This window comes from Myxocyprinus asiaticus, chromosome 4 (genome assembly GCF_019703515.2).
Source record: "Myxocyprinus asiaticus isolate MX2 ecotype Aquarium Trade chromosome 4, UBuf_Myxa_2, whole genome shotgun sequence".
Taxonomy (NCBI): Eukaryota; Metazoa; Chordata; class Actinopteri; order Cypriniformes; family Catostomidae; genus Myxocyprinus; species Myxocyprinus asiaticus.
In genome coordinates, this window is record NC_059347.1 from 62,122,879 (window position 1) to 62,143,863 (window position 20,985).

The 20,985-nt window shown below is 39.0% G+C and overlaps 1 protein-coding gene across 2 annotated transcripts in view; it reads right to left on the minus strand.

Annotated features, from left to right (window-relative positions):
• LOC127433134 (peripheral-type benzodiazepine receptor-associated protein 1-like) overlaps positions 1 to 20,985 on the minus strand; it is a 137,295-nt gene that overhangs the window by 7,020 nt on the left and 109,290 nt on the right. For both annotated transcript variants that reach the window (XM_051684806.1, XM_051684813.1), the window contains exons 20-27: positions 18,530 to 19,003; positions 17,609 to 17,767; positions 13,830 to 13,935; positions 10,368 to 10,498; positions 8,577 to 8,745; positions 4,776 to 4,844; positions 2,879 to 2,932; positions 1,931 to 2,034 (exon numbers count right to left, since the gene is read on the minus strand). In XM_051684806.1, coding sequence (XP_051540766.1) covers positions 1,931 to 2,034; positions 2,879 to 2,932; positions 4,776 to 4,844; positions 8,577 to 8,745; positions 10,368 to 10,498; positions 13,830 to 13,935; positions 17,609 to 17,767; positions 18,530 to 19,003 — 1,266 coding nt within the window. The remainder of the gene's footprint in view (positions 1 to 1,930; positions 2,035 to 2,878; positions 2,933 to 4,775; positions 4,845 to 8,576; positions 8,746 to 10,367; positions 10,499 to 13,829; positions 13,936 to 17,608; positions 17,768 to 18,529; positions 19,004 to 20,985) is intronic.

A 20,985-nucleotide genomic window follows, 5' to 3' on the forward strand; every position in this document is an offset into this window, starting at 1 on the left:
TCAGGGTTATTCCAGCAAATATTGATTTCTTAAATCTTAAGTTAAAACATTAGTATTGTGTTTAAAAATGAATATGAACTTGCTTTCTTTGCATTATTCGAGGTCTGAAAACACTGCATCTTTTTTGTTATTTTGACCGGTTGTCATTTTCTGCAAATAAATGCTCTAAATAACAATATTTTTATTTGGAATTTGAGAGAAATGTTGTCAGTACTTTATAGAATAAAACAAAAATGCTAATTTTACTCAAAAATATATCAATAAATAGTAAATCCAGAGAAATTGTTAATTTTGCAGTGGTCTCTTAATTTTTTCCAGAGCTGTATGTATATATATAATATTAGTGCTGTCAGTCGATAAATTTTTTAATCACAATTAATCGCAGATTTTGAAAGTGTTCATTCCAAAAGGACTGTTTAGTGTAAAACATGTTGAAGATTAGCGGACAGGCTAGATTCATTAAGTGATGAGCTGCTTCCTCACAAAAGCAGTTTATTCAGCATACTGAAGCTTCTCCTCCATAGACATCCATTCAGAAAGAACGGCCTCTTGTCTCCTCGCCAGTATAATGCTGTGTTATGCTCTGCACTAGCGACAGCACAAGATGAGGATGCTTTCTCGCATTCAAACACAGCTGGATGAAGTGCAATTCCGAATTGCACCCTAATCTCGAGACATGTTTTTATAAGTTTCAAACTATGTTTAACGTGACACAGCAACCTAAAAACGCTGTTTATGATGCGATGCAACCAAAGTGAGATGCTCCAAAAGTGTCCGTCTGACGCATGTGTACATTGATACGTCCTTAAAAAAAGCCCTTATAATAAATCTCGGGCTGATTGACGAATTCAATTGCAAAATGGACTGTAAGTCAGTAATTGGCTTATGTTCAATAATATAGAAATAAACAATATATTGCCTTCTAAAAGCCACTTTTAGTATTGTCTTATCTATGCTTTACTCATATGCCACAATAATGTAATGCATTTTTTTTCTCCCGAGTATGGAATGCCCAATTCCCAATGCGCTCTAAGTCCTCGTGGTGGCGTAGTTACTCACCTCAATCCGGGTGGCGGAGGACGAATCTCAGTTGCCTCCGTGTCTGAGACCGTCAATCTGCGCATCTTATCACGTGGCTTGTTGAGCACGTTACCGCGGAGACCTAGCGCACGTGGAGGCTTCACACTATTCTCTGCGGCATCCACGCACAACTCACCACACGCCCCACCGAGAGCGAGAACCACATTATAGCGACCACGAGGAGGTTACCCCAATGTGACTCTACCCACCCTAGCAACCGGGCCAACTGGTTGCTAAGGAGACCTGGCTGGAGTCACTCAGCACACCCTGGATTCGAACTCGCGAATCCAGGTGTGGTTTACTCTTTACGTCTTTACTTGCTGAACTTCCCAGGTCCCCAATGTAATGCATTTTAATTCTTTGAATTATATTTATAATATTTATACATGCTATTAATTGTGATTAATTAATCAACATGTCATTAATTAATCAGATGAATTTTTTTTTTGATTGACAGCCTTAAGATAAATATTAATTTTGCCTATATAAATTTCTTTTTAGTTTAAGATTTTTATGTAATTGGATGAGTTGGAGCAGCTCTCAAGTGTCCATCATACTGTACATGTGAACTCCTTTAATTAATTAATTAATTAATTTAATTTTTAATTAATACTGTTTCAAAAGCATCTCAGAATGAAGTTGCTTGAGAGAACGAACGGAGTGTGTAGAGCTGCAATCTTTGATTTGTTTAACATTTTTTGGTTACTATATAATTCCCATGATTGAATTTGTATTATTTTACTCTTTTGATGATTTTACTATCATTCTAAAATGTAGAAAATATTCATAGTCTGATATTTCCAGGTTTGACTCCACAGTAAGTGTCAAAGACTTTATTACATCTCATCACCTCTATGTCTGCATTTGGGGAACTCTCCCTCGGGTCATAGTCAAAGATGGCCACCATCCTGCGTGGTCTAGAAGCTCCCATCGGTGCTGCTGAGTGGCTGAGATCTGTCAATCAAACACACATCATCACATTAAGAATTTCACAGAATACTGTAAGGTCCTCTCAATATGTGATGCACAATTAAATGCAAAGTCATACGGTTTTGGAACGATATCAGGGTGAGTAAATGATGACAAATTTTCTGGGTGGGCAAAAACACACTCAAAAGAAGAAAAAGGCACTTGGAAATGTACATTTCATTTCTCAAGAGAAATAACTGAAGAATGTTGAACATGCAATAAGTCCCATGCAGGTCAACAAGTCAACCAAAACAAATGAATATTAATGGGCATACAACAAACAAAACTGTAAAATGAGAGTTTGAAAGACAATCAGTGGTTAGAACAGAGAGATGATGCACATGTGTGAATCTCCATGGTAACAGCACACAGAACTGCATTAAAAGTCACAGTATTTTGACATAAATTCATCTGTCACTTGGTAAAAACTTGTCAAATTAGACAGATGTCATGTGTCCTCGAAAAGCATCAACAAAACTACACAGAAATCCCACACACACTACAATAATTATACGTTTACTTGCAACAGGGTGCTGTAAATGATTGGTATCTTAAATTTATATTTTAATTAAAAATTATATTATTATTATATTTTTATTTTATATATAATAAATTTGCAAATGATTTGAATATTACACTAATATTACTAATTAGATTTTTTTTTTTTTAAGGACATTTTTATTTACTTTTGTATGATAAACAATTTAATGTTGTGTTGGGTCAATGTAAAATTTGTGTTCAGAAGCAAAACAATTGAGATCCACTGCCATAATGTAATCTGTGTGAAGAAAAAGGAAAAAACGCAGGACAGGAGAGAGCGATTTCAAACCTTGACTGGAGGAATCAATGACAGACGTGTCCTCACACACCGTTGCGGACTCCACTGTAAAGGAACAGAAGCGAGGGGCGGGGTTAAGGGTTAGACACAATCTGACTGATTGCCCTGATGTTGACTGACACTTGGGTTCATGGAGGAAAAAGACAAACCAAACCGAAATGAGTCAGAACGCTGTGAGGTTATGAATGAAGCAGCCATGAGAGACACACACACAAGCACACGCACACGCACACACACACACACACTCTCTCTCTCACACACACACACACAAACATACATGCACACACACAAACGCGCACACACACACACACACACACACACACTGTCTCACACACACACTCTCTCTCTCTCTCTCTCTCTCTCTCTCTACACACACACACACACACACACACAGACAAACAAACACACACACACACACAGACACACTCTCTCTCTCACACACACACACACACACACACACACACTCACACACACACACAAACACTCACACACGCACACACACTCTCTCTCTCACACACAAACACGCACACGCGCACGCACTCTCTCTCTCTCTCACACACACACAAACACACACACACACACACACTCTCTCTCTCTCACACACACAAACACACACACACTCACACTCACGCACACACATACACTCACTCACACACTCACGCGTACACACTCACGCGTACACACACACGCACTCTCTTCAAGAAGTACATACATGGTTATTTAACCAAAGGGGGAGTTGTTTGAGTCATACCACAAGCACTAATATCTTTAGAAAACATTCAGATAAAAAATAATTCATCAGTACATTTCTGTATTAAAACAAGTTTTAATCGCAACCAAGAAATACAGAAGCCCGTAAAAGACAACATGAAACTGCATTAGTAAAAAAAACTGGAAATTTTATGCTGGAAATAATATAGGTTGGGACTTGATTTTATCCCTCAGGATTTGATTGGATCAATACATGTTAGGCCGAAACATACACATGTACACAACCTCAAATGTTTCTTGCTATACAAGCTCAATTTACGCATCATAGCATTCCGAAAAGTGCCAAAACGCAACTATTGCCACTATTGTGGCTTTTGGAGGTTTGTAAATGAAAAAGTGCCTGTAAAGTATCTAAAACGGGACTGCACGCTTGCAATACATCGGCCATGCATTCACATTTGTGTACATGTTTCTGGCCTTTTCTATTACAGGTATACGTTTATTATGAATATTATTATTTCTCTCCACTCTTACAGGCTTGGTTCAATCAAGATTATGGGTCACTGACAAATAAGGATGTTATTTTTTTATCTCAGAAATCTTTTAAAAATCTAGTTTAAAAAACACGTGTCAAGTTCAAGTGATGTAATCTTTGTGTCCATGTTTCAGACATTTTTGAAAAACATTTGTAACATTTTCTACAAAAACTGATTGAACGACTTTAAAAATGTGGTGTAACCATCAAGTAAATGGCATTAAAATACTTGCCCCATTGAGAGCGAGAACCACTAATCACGACCACGAGGAGGTTACCCCATGCGACTCTACCCTCCCTAGCAACCGGGCCAATTTGGTTGCTTAGGAGACCTGGCTGGAGTCACTCAGCACACCCTGGATTCAAACTCACAACTCCAGGGGTGATAGTCAGCGTCAATACTCGCTGAGATACCCAGACCCCCGGCAGAGAGGTTCATTAAGAAAGTAGGTTCAATTTGGATTTCATGTTGTCTTTAACAGTTCAACAACATAATAAATAAAACTAAGACTATTTAATGCACGCATCCCCCTTTTGGTCAGAGTTCCAGAAGCAGAATACAGAGAGCTGATGTGAGAAAATGTGTAAAAGCAAATGCAGGTGAAATCTGGGATGCAGGAGACAGCGAGCGCTGACACACACCTTTCTTGGAGCGTCTAGGTTTCGGCGGTGGAGCGGGGCGGCGCGGAAGCTGTGCATGTAAGCGAGCGTCTTTATGACATTTAAAACAGGATACGAGGAAAAAAAGACAAGTAGCAGACAAGAATGAATGAGAAGGCAAAAGAAAAGCAGAACCCTCACAAGAAAATAACTAAAGCTAAAAATATAAGACAGCAGCAAAGCATTCGGCTTTGAAATCTAATGATGCTTTATGAGGCTTTTCTTTGGAACTGCAGTGTGTTCACACAGTGACACAACAACAAAAACCACAACATCACAACAACAACAACAACAACAACAACAACAACAACAACAGTACAACTTGGGCAGTTCTGTAAAAAGATATCATTTGATGACTGCGAATGACAAAGCTTTCTGATCTGAAATGAAATGCCCGATAAAAATGAAACAATAATTTTCAGTTGTAAATGATTAATTCAGACCACACATCCTGAGAAATGTTTTTAAGAATATTTTAGATTTATATAATTTACATATATGAATATATACTGGGCTCTCACATTTTTTGACCCATGAATTTCCATGACTTTCATGCCATTTCCAGTCATTTGTGATTACTGAATGAGGATTTTGTAAACCGTGGATTTAATTAGCAAATGATTCATTCAATTGAACCGATTCATTGACTCCAAAGAGCAATTTGATTGCAAATCTGACATTAATACGTATGGCTTGGGTACTATTTTCAGAGATTTAAATGCCACAAATTGGAGTGGGAAAGAACATTTAACAGGAAATCTGTTTGATTAAAAAAAGAAAAGAAAAGAAAAAATATCTAGTATTGTTGCTGACACTACCAACACACTTTCAAAAGCAGCCTGAATTTAAGTGTTTAACTTGAACTCATTTTAAAGCAGGTTTTTACAAGAGTGACAATACAAACAGCGCTCCTTACGCAAAGTGCACAAGAGATTTAACTAACATTCACAGCGGATTCCAACAGACACTGACATTAGCATGCTGCTAAGCTAACAGCTCAAGGCTCTAATTAGCAAGGGCGTTGGTCTGGTTTGAAAGTTGGTAGGGACATATAGCAAGGATAATTTTCAAAATGTTGGCATTAAGAAAATGCGAGAAAGTCAGTTTGGTAAATAAGGAAAATAACATTATTACCTCATATAACAAGTCTCTTATTTCTCTGCCCCACCATATTAAATATTAGCCAGCGCGTCCTGCTGGATTTTTTCCGCATGACAGTGGAAACAACTTAAAATACTCCGTCATTTTTGGGCATTCAGTTAAGTGTAAGACATCATTAGAGACTATAAAGGGTCTACTTTTATTTGTGTACACTCACAATAACAACAAAACCTTGTGCTTTTGTAAAATAAAGAAAATAAACAGGGTGCTCTTTCAGCCGTCTCTGTCTCCACGAACATCTTTCTGAAACACGTCACAAAAATGAACTGAAACTCCGCGAATACTTATCAGACAAACATGAAACATATGTCTAAAGAAAGCTTAAAATGTCTACTTTTAAATAAAACAATTCAAATTTAAAACAAATATTCTCCTGCAGTGTAATCTGTATGAAACAAAGCGATGTACAGTTTCTCCTGGCTCAGCTCATTATCTCTAATGAGACCACACCCACCAGCAGAGGGCACTATTCATAAGGTAATGTGCTGAGACGATCTATGCAAATGGTGAACACCCCTGACAGTGCCTTAAAAAAACATCAAGTTCATCATCAGATTCATTCAGTTTCCTGCGCGGTTGGAAGATGGCACGCTACACAGGTGAGGAAGCTATACAGATGGTCCTGGATAGTGACGAAGAAGAGCGGGACTCCGACGAGGAACGTTTACATTTTGAAGAGCGACTTGATCCAGCCGAGGATACAATTTCGGATGAGTAAGTCATTTAGTTTTACTTACATTAGTTGACATGCTATTTTATATAAACATGGACATATTTTACTAGTTGGACTATTTCCAGACTTGCCAGCCAGTATTCAGAGTATTGAAATTTAAAATATGTCCTAATAGGCAAGTTTTAGTTACATTTAAATGTTGTTTCGGCTAAAGCAGGTATTTAAATTGTATGCTGTATGTTATAAATATGATATGTAATATGGTATAAAAATAATATGAATGTTTAGATTATATTTTAACTAGTGTTTATGCTGCCTCATTATCATCAACAAAGCTTGTGCTTGCAAATATCTGTTTGGGTGTAAATGTGTAAAATGTGCTGTAAATATGCCCATATTAGAAAATCAGCATATTAGAATGATTTCTGAAGATCATGTGACACTGAAGACTGCAGTAATGATGCTGAAAATTCAGCTTTGATCACAGGAATAAATTGCATTTGACAATATATTCAAACAAAAAACAGCTATTTTAAATTGTAAAAATATTTCACAGTATCACTGTTTTTGCTGTATTTTGGATCAAATAAATGCAGCCTTGGTGAGCAGAAGAGACTTCTTTTAAAAACATTAAAAATGTCTTACAGATCTATAAACTTTTAAATGGTAGTGTAGGTCTAAAGTAAAGTCTTTATGTAAAGAAAATAGTCAGACTACTTCTTTTAACTTAAACTTGATTTTGTGAATAAGCTACAAACAATACATTCAATCATTAAGTCTCCTCACATTCATTCTCTCTCAGGGGAGGGGTCTTTGTCTCCTCAGGTGTGAATCACATTAATATTCATGATCATCCACGCCTCCTTGCATATGGCCTTTCTAACACTAAAAGTGTCTTACAAAAGTTAAATGACTATATTGTTTTGTATGAATGAGTGATCAGGATGGTTTTCACATCATTTTGTAGCAAAAACTCTAGGCTACAAGATCCAGTTCTCAAAAGTCTTGTGAACAAATGTTTAGTATGTGTTATATGGCCTTATTTCAGTGACTTACAATTTGTGTTTTTTCAAAAACCATGCATAAAAGTTATTTTCTCAAAAATACAAACATGTACATACATGTTGCTCACATATTATTGTAGCCCAGTTTGTGCTGAATACAGTGTTATCAGACTTTAGCCATTAATATGTTTTAAGCAACTGAAAAAAGCACAAATGTCAAGGCATGTCAAAACTTCTCCAGGGCCCAAAACACCCTCAGACCCCAGAGGGTTAAAGAATAAACGAATTAAGAACGGACCACTAGGGCTGCACGGTTAGAAGGAAAAATGTGCGATATGCGATAAACCTAAGATCAATGGGGTCAAAATAAAGTGTTATCTTTTTCAAGATAATTTACCTCGAGAAAATTAGATCCAAGAGACATTCTGTAAAATGTATTATCCACCATTCCACCAAGGGTAAATTAATAATTTACATGTGCAAAAGGACATTTACGATTTTACGACATCATCCCTACCTAAAATTACGCCTATGCTAACTAGCACAAGCAAAATAAGCTAGTATTGGGTAAAATGGTGCATTTGAATAATTATTGCAATACCTTTCAAAGCTGAATAAATTATATATGTATTTTCCCTTGACATCCATATCTTGCTTGTTGCAATGCATTATGGGATTGCCAAGAATGATACATGCATTGTTGCTTTACATTTTGGCCAAACAAGGTATGTTAAAAGTCTCCGTCATTTTGCTGCATTCTGTTTGGAACAGCCTTCATGTCGGGAGTGCACCTAATGCCTAAAAATGTTGCCTAGGAAGGCAGCATACTAGATTTGCTAGACTGTACAACAGCAGTATATTTCAGTTTTACAAAGAAGTCTCAAAGCTGATTTCTAGTACATGTTCAGGTATATTGATGTTTGAAGTATGCAGTGTTAAACACACCTATCTTTTCCATCGACGCCTCAGTGGAAAGGAAGCCCTGCATCAGGAGCTGGTCTCTGGTCTCCTCATCATCCACCTGGATCTCTGAAACCATATTACACGGCACGTAACCATGACGACCGCCCGCCTCACCATGGTAGAAACCATCTGCATCTTTGTCCCCATAAACCTGCCGAAGAGAGAATGGATCAGAATTCACACAAGCAAAACTGTTATGAATTTTGTACAGAAACTAACTCATGAAGTGTTACATTACCTTGCTTTTAAAAAGTAATGCGGGACATAAGTGCATGATTCCGAAATGAAAAAGTTACTTTTTTTTTTTCCAGAATGAAAAGCGTTACTTACCTTTGAGTTACTTTTTCTGTCATTGTCAATTTGTTTACGCACTTTCTCTACCAGAACAGTGTGCTTGGCTTGCATGGTTTGATTTTTTAAATTAAAGTGGTATTTTTTCTGTGGTCAAGTGTTTATCCTCTTGTTATAGTTTGCATGCAATAACAACACCCCTGTTATAGATGTTATGCTGATTATGTAGACAACATAGTTGATTATAATGGGTGCAATGTAGTTTTGTTGTGTTGCGCTGTCTGCTTGTAGCGTAGACATGCACGCTGTGTAGGAGAGGTTTTCAATTGTATTTGTCATTAAATAAAAAAGTAACTTGTTTAAATTAATTTCCATTTACTTTTAGTCATTTAGCAGACACTTTTATTTAAAGGAACAGAACAAGATATTTTTCATACAAAGTCAGCGACATCAGCAGTGTCACACTGCTAAGTTCCAATTGTAGTTAAAGTAGAAGCTTGAAGAAGCTAGAGCAGAAGAAACAGATGACATTTTTACATTTTTAAATTAAATAAATTCATTAAATACATTAAAAAAAGTAACATAACTTCAAAAAAGTGATCTGATGATTACATAACACATTACAGAGCTGAGTACTACACTCTTGTTGGCAGCAGAAATCTATGGAGCCCCTTAGAGGAGAGGAGAGGGAATTTATTTGCTAAAATGGTTTTGCTTTCCCTCGCAACAGTTTGCGTTCCCTCACAATAAGTTTTGTGTTCCTTGCAATAGTTAGCGTTCCCTTGTTATAGCTTGCGTTCCCTCACAAAACTTTTTGTGTTCCCATGCAATCATTTGCCCTCACATTTAGTTTTGTGTTCCTTGCAATAGCTTTCATTCCCTCGTAAATGTTTGCGGTCCTTCACAAAACATTTTGCATTCCCATGCAATAATTTGCATTCCGTTTCAATTGTTTTGGGTTCCCTAGCAATAGCTTTATACATCCTTATACATCCCTCACAAAAATTAACCATGCTATAGTAACTATAGTTGAACTATGGCATTTGTAGTAAAACCATAGTTTTTATTTGTGGTAAAACTACCGTAATAATAGAGGAAAAACCAAAACTATGATAATACAAATCAGGATAATTCTGCAAAAAAACATGGTTAGTTTTACTACAGTAAATGGTTAATTTGAAAATCATGTCCTAAGGTTTTTAAAACTATGGTTTATACCACAAAAATGGTTACTAAAATCAATTTGCAGTTTTAATATTATGAAACCATGGCTAATTTTTGTAAGTGCATGTTTTATTGGTGGAAATCGTGGTTTTCCACTTGTACCACAAATAAACCAAATTAAGTTTTGTGAAGGAAATCAGTATCAAATTAGCCAAAATATTTTATAAACAAACACAAACTCAAGGGGTCAGATTTATGTGACATTATCAGCCCAATGAACAACCATAAACTTCTCTTATTTTTGAGAAGAGTTCACACCTTAATAATCTGTCCCTCCTTAAAGGGAAGTTCCTCTTCTGCAGCATCAGGATTGGGTGACATCACTGCCGGGTCATATGGGAAGAGAGCAACAAAGATCCTCACCTCATTTTCTCCAGGTGCCCTGGACTCTGCACACACACACACAAACACACACAGTCAGTATGCTGATGGCCGTTCCCTCTCCCCCTGCCTGGAGAAGCGTAATGGTGCAGTCCAGGCGTGTCCTTAAGTGAGGTAATCATGCTAAAACCTCCTGATCCTAATCCGCCATGAGTCGCTCGAGAAATGTGCACACATGATTCAAACACACACAGAGAGAGAGAGAAGCACAGATGTCTATCTACAACTTCAACACTTCTCAAATGCATGACATGGACCAGATTTAAACAAATAAACAAAGTTATCCAACCAACCACAAACATGAAAACCACAAAACATTTTATTAAACAGATAGTTCTGGTTCTGGACACACACTGGTCAACACAAAGACCTATTAACCATAAAGAACTTAAAGAACTATTAACCAGACTATTAACTAGATCTTCTAGTAGAAGGGTAGCACTATGAATTTGCTTAATAAATTAGTTTTAATGAAAATGTGTGTACTTCATATTTTTTTATGTAGTAACATTTTACAAAAGCAAGACACAATGGGCCTATCAATGCCCTTTAGCCACGACTATATTCACAATATATCAAAGGCTCTTGTACATTTTTGCTGAAATGCATGACCCATGGTCTGCAAACAGAATCAATAAGCAGCTTAGATTCAATGGCATTAATCAAAGGATCATTCTGTGAAATTAATAAATTGTGTGTAGATTCAATGTATATCTTGAAAGCACAGTGAGTGTCCTTGGAAAAAGATTGGCTGCCAAATTTGTGAATGTAATTTAATAAAATACAGCTGCAAGCAGCAATTATGGGGACAAGCACCAGCATGGCAACCATTGCACTACACTAAGCACAATCTAAAGAACACATACAACACAAACTCACATCTTGCCTCAGGGCAGGATCGAACTGGGAACTTCTGTTTTACATTTCATGGCTCTAACCACTGCTCCACTCTTTTACAAATGTCATGTTCATTTGACTTTTCATCTAAGATCTAAATTAAAATTTGATTGGGGAAAAGCACAGCAACTGTTCAATAAGCACAATACAAAGACCTCTAATACAATATAAAAACAACTGTAATACTTGTCTAGGCAGGGATTCGAACCCTGGACCTTTCAAACTATAATCCAGTGTGTTATCACACTGTGCCACTCAGTTGGCATGCTCAATGAGTGGCAAAGAGACAACCTGAGTTTAGAGTCAGCAAACAAGTGTGGTTATCTATTAACCTATAGGTGGCACTGTCTTCAAACTGCTCAGGTATCCTCAAGACATGATGTTGATGAAGCAAACCATTTTTTTAAAGATCCATCACTTTTTTATAACATTAAATATTGCGGAGAGATAGTATGGCCGATATGGGACAAATTGGTATTGTTCCAATCCTCATGACCCACAGAATCCATAGACACCAACCTCATGATGTTTAGACATACGCTTCAAAAGTTACGGGCAAAAAATTGGTGTTGTTCCAATCCTCATGACCCACAGAATCCATAGATACCAACCTCATGATTTTTAGACATATGCTTCAAAAGTAATGGGCAAAAAGATATTTTTTTTTTTACATATTTTGATCCATAGGTGGCGCAGTCTTCAAACTTTGCATGTACCCTCAGATCATGGTCCTGATGAAGCAAACCAAGTTTTGTTTCAATAGGACAAAGCATTGCTGCGATATAGCCACAAATATCCTATTTCACTCCCACCTTGTTGAATATGTGTTTGTGTAACTTTTCAACAAAGTCAAAAATCAAAATTCTGTATTATTCATTCAGTGCGGCTCAGTCTGGAGATTATTTCGAGTCATTGTTTGGGCAAATCAGATAAAATTTCAAGGAAAAGCAGTGGAAAAACAATAAACATCATATTACAAGATGGCGGCCACTGTAATGGGCAGAGATTTAAAGTATGGGGTTCCTTTGAATCATCAGGAGGAGAGTAATCAAATACAAAAATAATTGTGTTTCTAGGACAAATGGTTCAGAAGATACGCACAAATATTTGACATGGTGGTTGTGCTATAGTGTTTGTCCTAGAGATGCCAAATTTTGTGTGGTGTCTATTCATGCCCATCCCTATCAGTGTGCCATATTTCATCATTTTCCTATGTTCAGTTCTATTGGCTGCCATAGACTCCCATTAGAAAGAAGAAGAAGAATACTAACGGATATAATAGGGGCTACAGCACCTTCGGTGCTTTTCCCCTAATGAATAAATATAAATGAAAGTTGCATGTGCTATTTATTGGACAAACATACAATATGAAACTGCCATTGTGTATATACGGTCATGAGGTTAGGGATTAACATCCTAAAGCCATCAGGATCTTTTACCTTTTTCTAGATCAAGGGTAAAGGGTTAGGGGTCAAGGGTAGGGTGTAAACCAGAGCTGTGTAATCTGTGGAGGTAATAGGTGTTCGTCATGTTTGCATTGAGCTCCAGCACTGAGATGTGCTCTATCTCATTAGTGAAGATCAGACCATTTGTAGCAACAATCAAGGTCAGAGCAAAGAGGCTGTGCAGCTTGCTGAGGAGGGGTGTGCTATTACCATTCTAAATGAGAAAAATCTAAATAGACAATAAGAAAAATAAAAAATAAGAAAAAATAGAAATGCTTTATTCATTGTAAAACACAAAATTGTATTTCAGGGTTAGGCTTAGTGTGTAGCAACTATGATTTGCTTAATTTAAAACAATATAAGTCCATTGTAGGTGCCCATTTAGACAGCTAGGAGTGTGTGTGTGTGTGTGTGTGTGTGTGTGTGTGTGTGTGTTTGTGTGTGTTTACAGTGGGCAACATTTTTGTGACAAATAAGAACATTCTGGGTGGTTCTCACTAGTTAAAAAAGACCCATATATAAAACCATATATGGCTTTATATTAATAATGTTGACTGTGAGAGGTTAATAGAAGGGGACAGAAAATATTATTAACCTGTTATGAAAACATAAAAATGATGTCATCACTAATATAGTGAAACAACCCTGTATGTGTGTCTGTCTGTGTATGTGTGTGTGTATGGCTGAATGTAGACTTGGGGAAGGACGTATTAGGCCAGCACAAGGACGTAAAGCACCTGCAGGCTAAAAGAGTGGAGCGGAATATGGAGTAACACATTAAGACAAATGGACAGATGAAAGGTGAAAAAGGATGTGATCTAAATGGGAAAGGTGTGCAGTGCACAGAGAGCTGCTGCGGTCAGGTATTATCACGCTAAATATTTTCATAGTGAATACTTCCTGTTCTATCATGACAAGCTGTTTGGAGTTAAGCTACTTCTAGAGAGAGAAAGATAGAGAGAATGAGAAAGACAAAATGATAGAGCAACCGACTCACCTCTTGTCAGTCCGATTTCAGAGCGTGTCGATTTCGGAGTGACATCACATGGGCCACACCACGCTGCACCTACATCGGCCAGTGATGCTTCTCTGCCTGGTGACTCCTGATTTGAGAAAAATAAACAGTCACAGACTGATACAGGAGAAATCCAGTAACTCAATAACATCAAAGCAGCGTATAAGCAAAATTACAATGCTGCATGTAATACCCCACACACACACTAGGGGCTCCAGACTAAGTTCTTAAAGGTGTTGTTCTTGATTTTAGTAGTTCTAAATTCCACAAAATTTTCTGCAAATAATTGCTCACAGCACCTTTAAGAGCTACTTTTCTAAAAATAACTAGTTCTACAATTTAGTCCCTAAAATGTATCTTTATTTTTAGCCGCTAAATGACTTTTTTAGTTGCCACATTAAAATGGAAGAATCAATATAACACATAATTGATGAATTGTTCGTCCGGCACATCAGCTAGCTTGTGAACGTTTTGCAGTAGATTTTGTTCTAGTGTAGCTTTTTAGCTTGCTACCTGAAAGTTAACCAAAAGTCACTGCTGTGAAGAAAAGTAAAGTGATGCACTCTGAAGACATGATTAGAGACCCCATGAAACCAAAATTGGAGTTTTATGGCTTTTGGCCTATGTCTATTAGCTTTGAGGCCAAAATCTATATTCTAGCTTACTCCTAAATATTGACAAAATGTTTAGTAGATAGAGATTTAACATTTACAGCCTTTTTCTTCAGGGTAAATGGACCAAAAATATTGATGACTCATCTTATTTGCATTTTGACTTACACATTTTTGTCCAAAAAATACTTACTTATTCTCTGTAAGGGAGAATGCCCACTCCCTTACAAAAAAATCGAACATTTTTACAAACTTGCCACAAATTTCCCACTCACTATTTTCACATGCAAATGAGCTTGCGATTCGGTGCAGCTCTTTACCGGTAGTGGTGAACCTGCAGCAAACCTTTGGCAACAATGTAGAGTTTGCCACAAAGCTCATATGCATGTGAAAATAATGAGAGGCGAATTTGCGGCAAGTTTGCCAAATCACTTGATTTTTGTAAGGGCTCCTTGCCACCAAATAGCAAGTTGCAAATTATGGTTTTGTCAGCCTGTGATTTAAAAACCGCTGGCTACATAAAAAAAGGACAAGCCCTTTGACTTGCCCCACCGCCAGACTTTCTGTGTCATTAGGAAATATCGCCGCACAGGAAAGAAAGCTACAATTGTCAAACCATTTCCTGGGGACTTTTACTAACACAAAAGTTTTGGTGTCAATAATAGCGACAAGATTTTGTGATATCATAAAAACGTAAATATAAGTTGCAGCCTGGGGGCATGAAACACACACTATCACAATAACAATCTTTAGCTGGTCCAAGCTGGTCATTAGCTTGGTCGACCAAGCTGGAACGATCTAGGACCAGCTCATGACCAGCTTGGACCAGTAAGAAAACAATTACCAACTTAAGATGGATTTTCCTACAGGGATTCGATTTAAGACCAACAGAGGAAGCATTTGGGGTTGTTCGCAGCAACAACACAGTAGCGCTATGGGAACAAAGGTACAGCAGGTACAACATACAGAAGTTGTACATACAGTGTTACCCAGTCTCTGCCTTAAACAGTCACAGCAGTCTCTGGAAAACTTTGACAGAAGATGTCAACAGCAAATGGGATAAGAGGCAACCCATTTCTGGCATGAAAGGGAGATTCACTAGAGCACATTAAGCCATTCTAACTGAACACTGGAAAGAACATGACGTAGGACAAACACACAGCGAAGAGCCATCAGCTACAAATACCAAGATTCCTTGACTAAAGGCAGAGAGAGGGGAAGGATGTAGGGTACACAGTCAACTGTAAGGAACAAGAAATTTAGGCTTAAACCTTTTGCATCCACAGTAAATCAGTTTTTAAGACTCATTGTGTACTTGGTGGAATCTTACATTACAGTTACCACATGAGGTTGAGATGGGATGGGATTATGGCCAAAGTTAAAGGTACTGTAAGTGGACCTTTGCTGGCTCAAGTCCCATAAGGATCAAGCTGTGAACTGTCAGAATTGCAATTGTCCCTGTACAGATAAATTTGTAATGTTAACTCCAAGCAAACCTTCAGAGCTGTCCAACTGCAATACTACATGCTTTGTTCCTAGAGCTCAAATGGTAAAGCACTATGAATGTTGAGCTATAGTGTATAGATGAGAATAGTGATGGGTGTGAGTGAGAACTTGAGCTCGTCTTTGCTTTTAGGACGCAAAAGGTTTCAGCCATGTCCTAAATGGATGAACTGGTTCTCAAGGGAATACGTTTAAGGTTTAACAAGAAGTCGGACACACCCATGAGCGGTTGCTTGGGGGCAGCTCTGGTTGAGGTCTGCTTGTCAAGGACAGGTGGTGGTAGTTGTGGTTACCTCCCTCCACCCACCACTCTGAACTCATCTGCTCTAGCACCACCTCTCCAGGATCAAACCCCTGAGTCTCCTCATCGTTATCGGTTCCGTACTCAATGTCGATCTCGGTTGGGGGTCTGGTGGGCGCCTTCACATGGTGTACAGTCTTGCTAAGCAAATATGGTCCCTGCCTTGCTCCTGAAGACCCTACAACACCAGCAAGGTCAGAGGTCATCTGGCTACGGAGTAGGGCCTCTCTCCTGAGTCGATCGGCATGGCCTTTTTGCGGTGTGTGGCGGACACATAGACTCCCAGCGCTAGGCCCGGTGTACAGACTACTGTCCGAGTCCAACTCTACATCTTCTTCATCCAGATAGCTGATGGTGTCCACCGTGTCAGCATAGTGCACTCTGGGCCGAGCCCTGCCCGAAATAGTCCCTCTGCACCTCACTACAGGCAATTCGGATTTGGTTTTATTGGGGGAATGTCGACGACCCTCACGTCTACGTAAGCGGCCCTCACCTGAGGCAGTCCGGCCTGGAGATGGTCTAGCGTGGGGCTCCGATTCGGTGTTGTCTTCCTCTTCTGTGACTTCTGGGATGCTGAAGAGCTGTTTGTTGTGCTGGGCCTGAGGGGGGAGCTTTATAATTCTTTCCAAAATTTCTTCATCACTGTCAGTTTCCCACATTTCAGACTGGGATCGTTTAAGAGGAACGTAGGAGTGTAGGAAAGGGGCAAGATAAGAAAAAGCGTATGCACAAATGCACACGTATAGGTGTGGTAAAGGTTGGTTTGTTTAGTGTCAAAAGAGGAAAATAGAAGAAAATGAGAAAAAAAACAGAAGAAAATTAAAATGCAACGGAAAAAATATTAGAACAGATAGAACGAAAATTATTGACAAGTCCTAACCAGGCACAATGCAACAAGTTTCCACACAAGTAATTTTTCCACATTAAAAGTAAACATGATGCGTGGCACAATCGCAAGCAGTCAGAACATATTGTTTTTTTTTATATGCAGTTATGTTAAACAAGATTTTGTACCAATGAGATTTCACTTCATATTTGTGACTGAAAACATTTCCTGTTGCTTGATGCAATCACAGCTGGTTCGGACAAAAACTCATACTAACAGAAGAAACAGCTTTCATCACTTTTCGTCAGGAAATACAGTAGCGTAAGTCTAAGCAATTTAACTCCCTACTGTTAAAATCTATTACGTAGCAAAGCTTGCGAGACACTAAGAAACGTAGTAGTTTAATGGTGAAATGACCCACCAAACACAGGATTTGTGACATGTGTAACTTTGCTAGAGGACTCAAATTTTTAACCAAAGGATCAGAGGAATTCTACAGCATTCATGTGCATGTACATACCCTGCATTTTGGAGCTGTACTGTAGCATCTGGAGGAGAGGTCAACGATGGGCTCAGAGTACAGATCTTCCTCCTCTTCCTCCAGGATGTCAGACAGGTCAGATCGACTACTCTCTCCATGATAGTCTGGAGGAGGGTCCATGAGACCACCAGCATACACCTGACAGAGAAGAATAACTTTAACACAGGTTACAGGTTTAACAAAGGCTCAAGTGCTCAACTTTAAATGCGACATAACGGCATGCTGATAAACAAAGTATATGCTAGCCTTAACCCTTCCACCTAATGGTGACGCTAACCCCTGGTCCTCATACCTACTTGCAGTTTCAAACCCTAACTTCCCTTAACCTTACATTCTAACTTTGAATCCATATATACAGTATAACCATGATCCCTAATCTCCAACCCTTAACCCTGCCCCTGACATCACACCCCTTTCCCTAACATTAATTCTAATCAGGGTTCCCTTCCTCCGAATCCTAACCACAAACCCAAAGTTCCAACCTCAAATACTAACTCTAGACCCTAGTTCCAACCCTGACCCTTACCTAGTTATCCAGCCCGTGACCACCTCCTTTTAATTGAATGTGAACTTTAACCCTCAGCTATTAACCGTATTACTAACCAAAATTTCTACTCTCCTACATAAAAATCTAAACCTATAACCTATTTCTTAAGCCCACACATTTCCCATTTCAAACTCCCAACCTAAATCCAGATCCTGAACTACACATGCTGTCAGAGCTGGTCCTAGTCTGTTGAATATGGTCCACGATTAAGAAATTTAAACTTAAAGTATTTCCCTTTGGGAATAAATCAGAATAATAGAGAACTAAAGCCAAGATACTCAACAATAGTGCAGTCTGAAATAACAACAACTGGCACTTAGAGAAAAGTCTCTAGATATGCTTTGGAAACAGACCTTTATTCGTGGCTGAGGTACAGGCCGCAGGAACTCCTCTATTGACACTAGCCTGGTGTTCTCTCTGTCTTCCTCAGTCTCTGACTCAAAGGGCGATGGAATGGGAGGCCTGAGTGGGTGCGCATCTGGCACATTGAGAGGGTCCTTCTCAGATATGTTGACTTTGGGTGCGGTGGAACTAGGCGGTGGCGTGTGAAGTTTGGCACGGGGGTCCTCCAGGAAGTCAGAGGGGGAGGTAACACGATGCTGGGCACCGAAACTTTCTGTCTCTCTACTGGGGTTCAGCACAATGGGGGACACACTAGACTGCACTGGCACTGATGTGGAAATAACAACAGAAGCAGGCATGGGTGCTGGCATTGCCAAGGGTGGAGGTACAGCCATGGGCACTGGCACAGCCATTGATGCTGGTGTGGCAACGGGCACTGGCATGACCACAGTTGCAGGTGTGGCAATGGGCACAGGTACACTCACCTGTTAATAGAGGTGTTGTATTCAATTCACACTCACATTTTAACATTGTGAAGAGACAGGTAGTTATTACACTCATGTTGCACAAAGATATGCAACTCTTGGCCACTCCTATACCCACATATGTCAGATCTCTGCACTCAATTTACCAAGACTCACTTGGTGAACAACATTTCTGCATTACACATGAGGAACTAAACTGATTTAGATTTGGAGACACTGGAGTCCATTAGACCACAACAGATCAAGACTCTCAGTTATTCAGGTCATAGTAGAATGTTCTAGAAGTGTCATTCGATAACACTTTCCATGAAGCCCATATTTACAGTGCATCCGGAAAGTATTCACAGTGCTTCACTTTTTCCACATTTTGTTATGTTACAGCCTTATTCCACAATGGATTAAATTCATTATTTTCCTCAAAATTCTACAAACAATACCCCATAATGACAATGTGAAAGAAGTTTGTTTGAAATCTTTGCAAATTTATTACAAATAAAAAAATAAAAATAAAAAAAAAATTTAAAAAAAATCACATGTACATAAGTATTCACAGCCTTTGCTCAATACTTTGTTGAAGCACCTTTGGCACCAATTACAGCCTCAAGTCTTTTTGAGTATGATGCTACAAGCTTGGCACATCTATTTTTGGGCAGTTTCTCCCATTCTGCAGAACCTCTCAAGCTCCATCAGGTTGGATGGGGAGCGTTGGTGCACAGCCATTTTCAGATCTCTCCAGAGATGTTCAATCGGGTTCAAGTCTGGGCTCTGGCTGGGCCACTCAAAGACATTCACAGAGTTGTCCCATAGCCACTCCTTTGTTATCTTGGCTGTGTGCTTAGGGTCGTTGTCCTGTTGGAAGATGAACCTTTGCCCCAGTCTGAGGTCCAGAGCTCTCTGGAGCAGGTTTTCATCAAGGATGTCTCTGTACATTGCTGCATTCATCTTTCCCTCAATCCTGACTAGTCTCCCAGTTCCTGCCGCTGAAAAACATCCCCACAGCATGATGCTGCCACCACCATGCTTCACTGTAGGGATGGTATTGGGCAGGTGATGAGCGGTGCCTGGTTTCCTCCAGACATGACGCTTGCCATTCAGGCCAAAGAGTTCAATCTTTGTTTCTCATGGTCTGAGAGTCCTTCAGGTGCCTTTTGGCAAACTCCAGGTGGGCTGTCATGTGCCTTTTACTGAGGAGTGGCTTCTGTCTGGCCACTCTACCATACAGGCCTGATTGGTGGAGTGCTGCAGAGATGGTTGTTCTTCTGGAAGGTTCTCCTCTCTCCACAGAGAAATGCTGGAGCTCTGTCAGAGTGACCATCGGGTTCTTGGTCACCTCCCTGACTAAGGCCCTTCTCCCCCGATCACTCAGTTTGGCCGGGCGGCCAGCTCTTAGGAAGAGTCCTGGTGGTTCCAAACTTCTTCCATTTACGGATGATGGAGGCCACTGTGCTCATTGGGACCTTCAATGCTGCAGAAATTTTTCTGTATCCTTCCCCAGATCTGTGCCTCGATACAATACTGTCTCGGAGATCTACAGACAATTCCTTGGACTTCATGGCTTGGTTTGTGCTCTGACATGCACTGTTAACTGTGGGACCTTATATAGACAGGTGTGTGCCTTTCCAAATCATGTCCAATCAACTGAATTTACCACAGGTGGACTCCAATCAAGTTGTAGAAACATCTCAAGGATGATCAGTGGAAACAGGATGCACCTGAGCTCTATTTTGAGTGTCATGGCAAAGGCTGTGAATACTTATGTACATGTGATTTTTTGTTTTGTTTTTTATTTTTAATAAATTTGCAAAAGGAATGTCTTATAAACATCCATAAGATATTTTTAAGTGGTTATAAGACATTACAAGTCATGCTGAAAGTTATATACTACACAAAATATCACACATTCAATGTAAATTTTGAGATATTACGAAAAATACGCGTAAAGCTACAAGGTTAAAATATATTAAAAACTTTATATATGTATG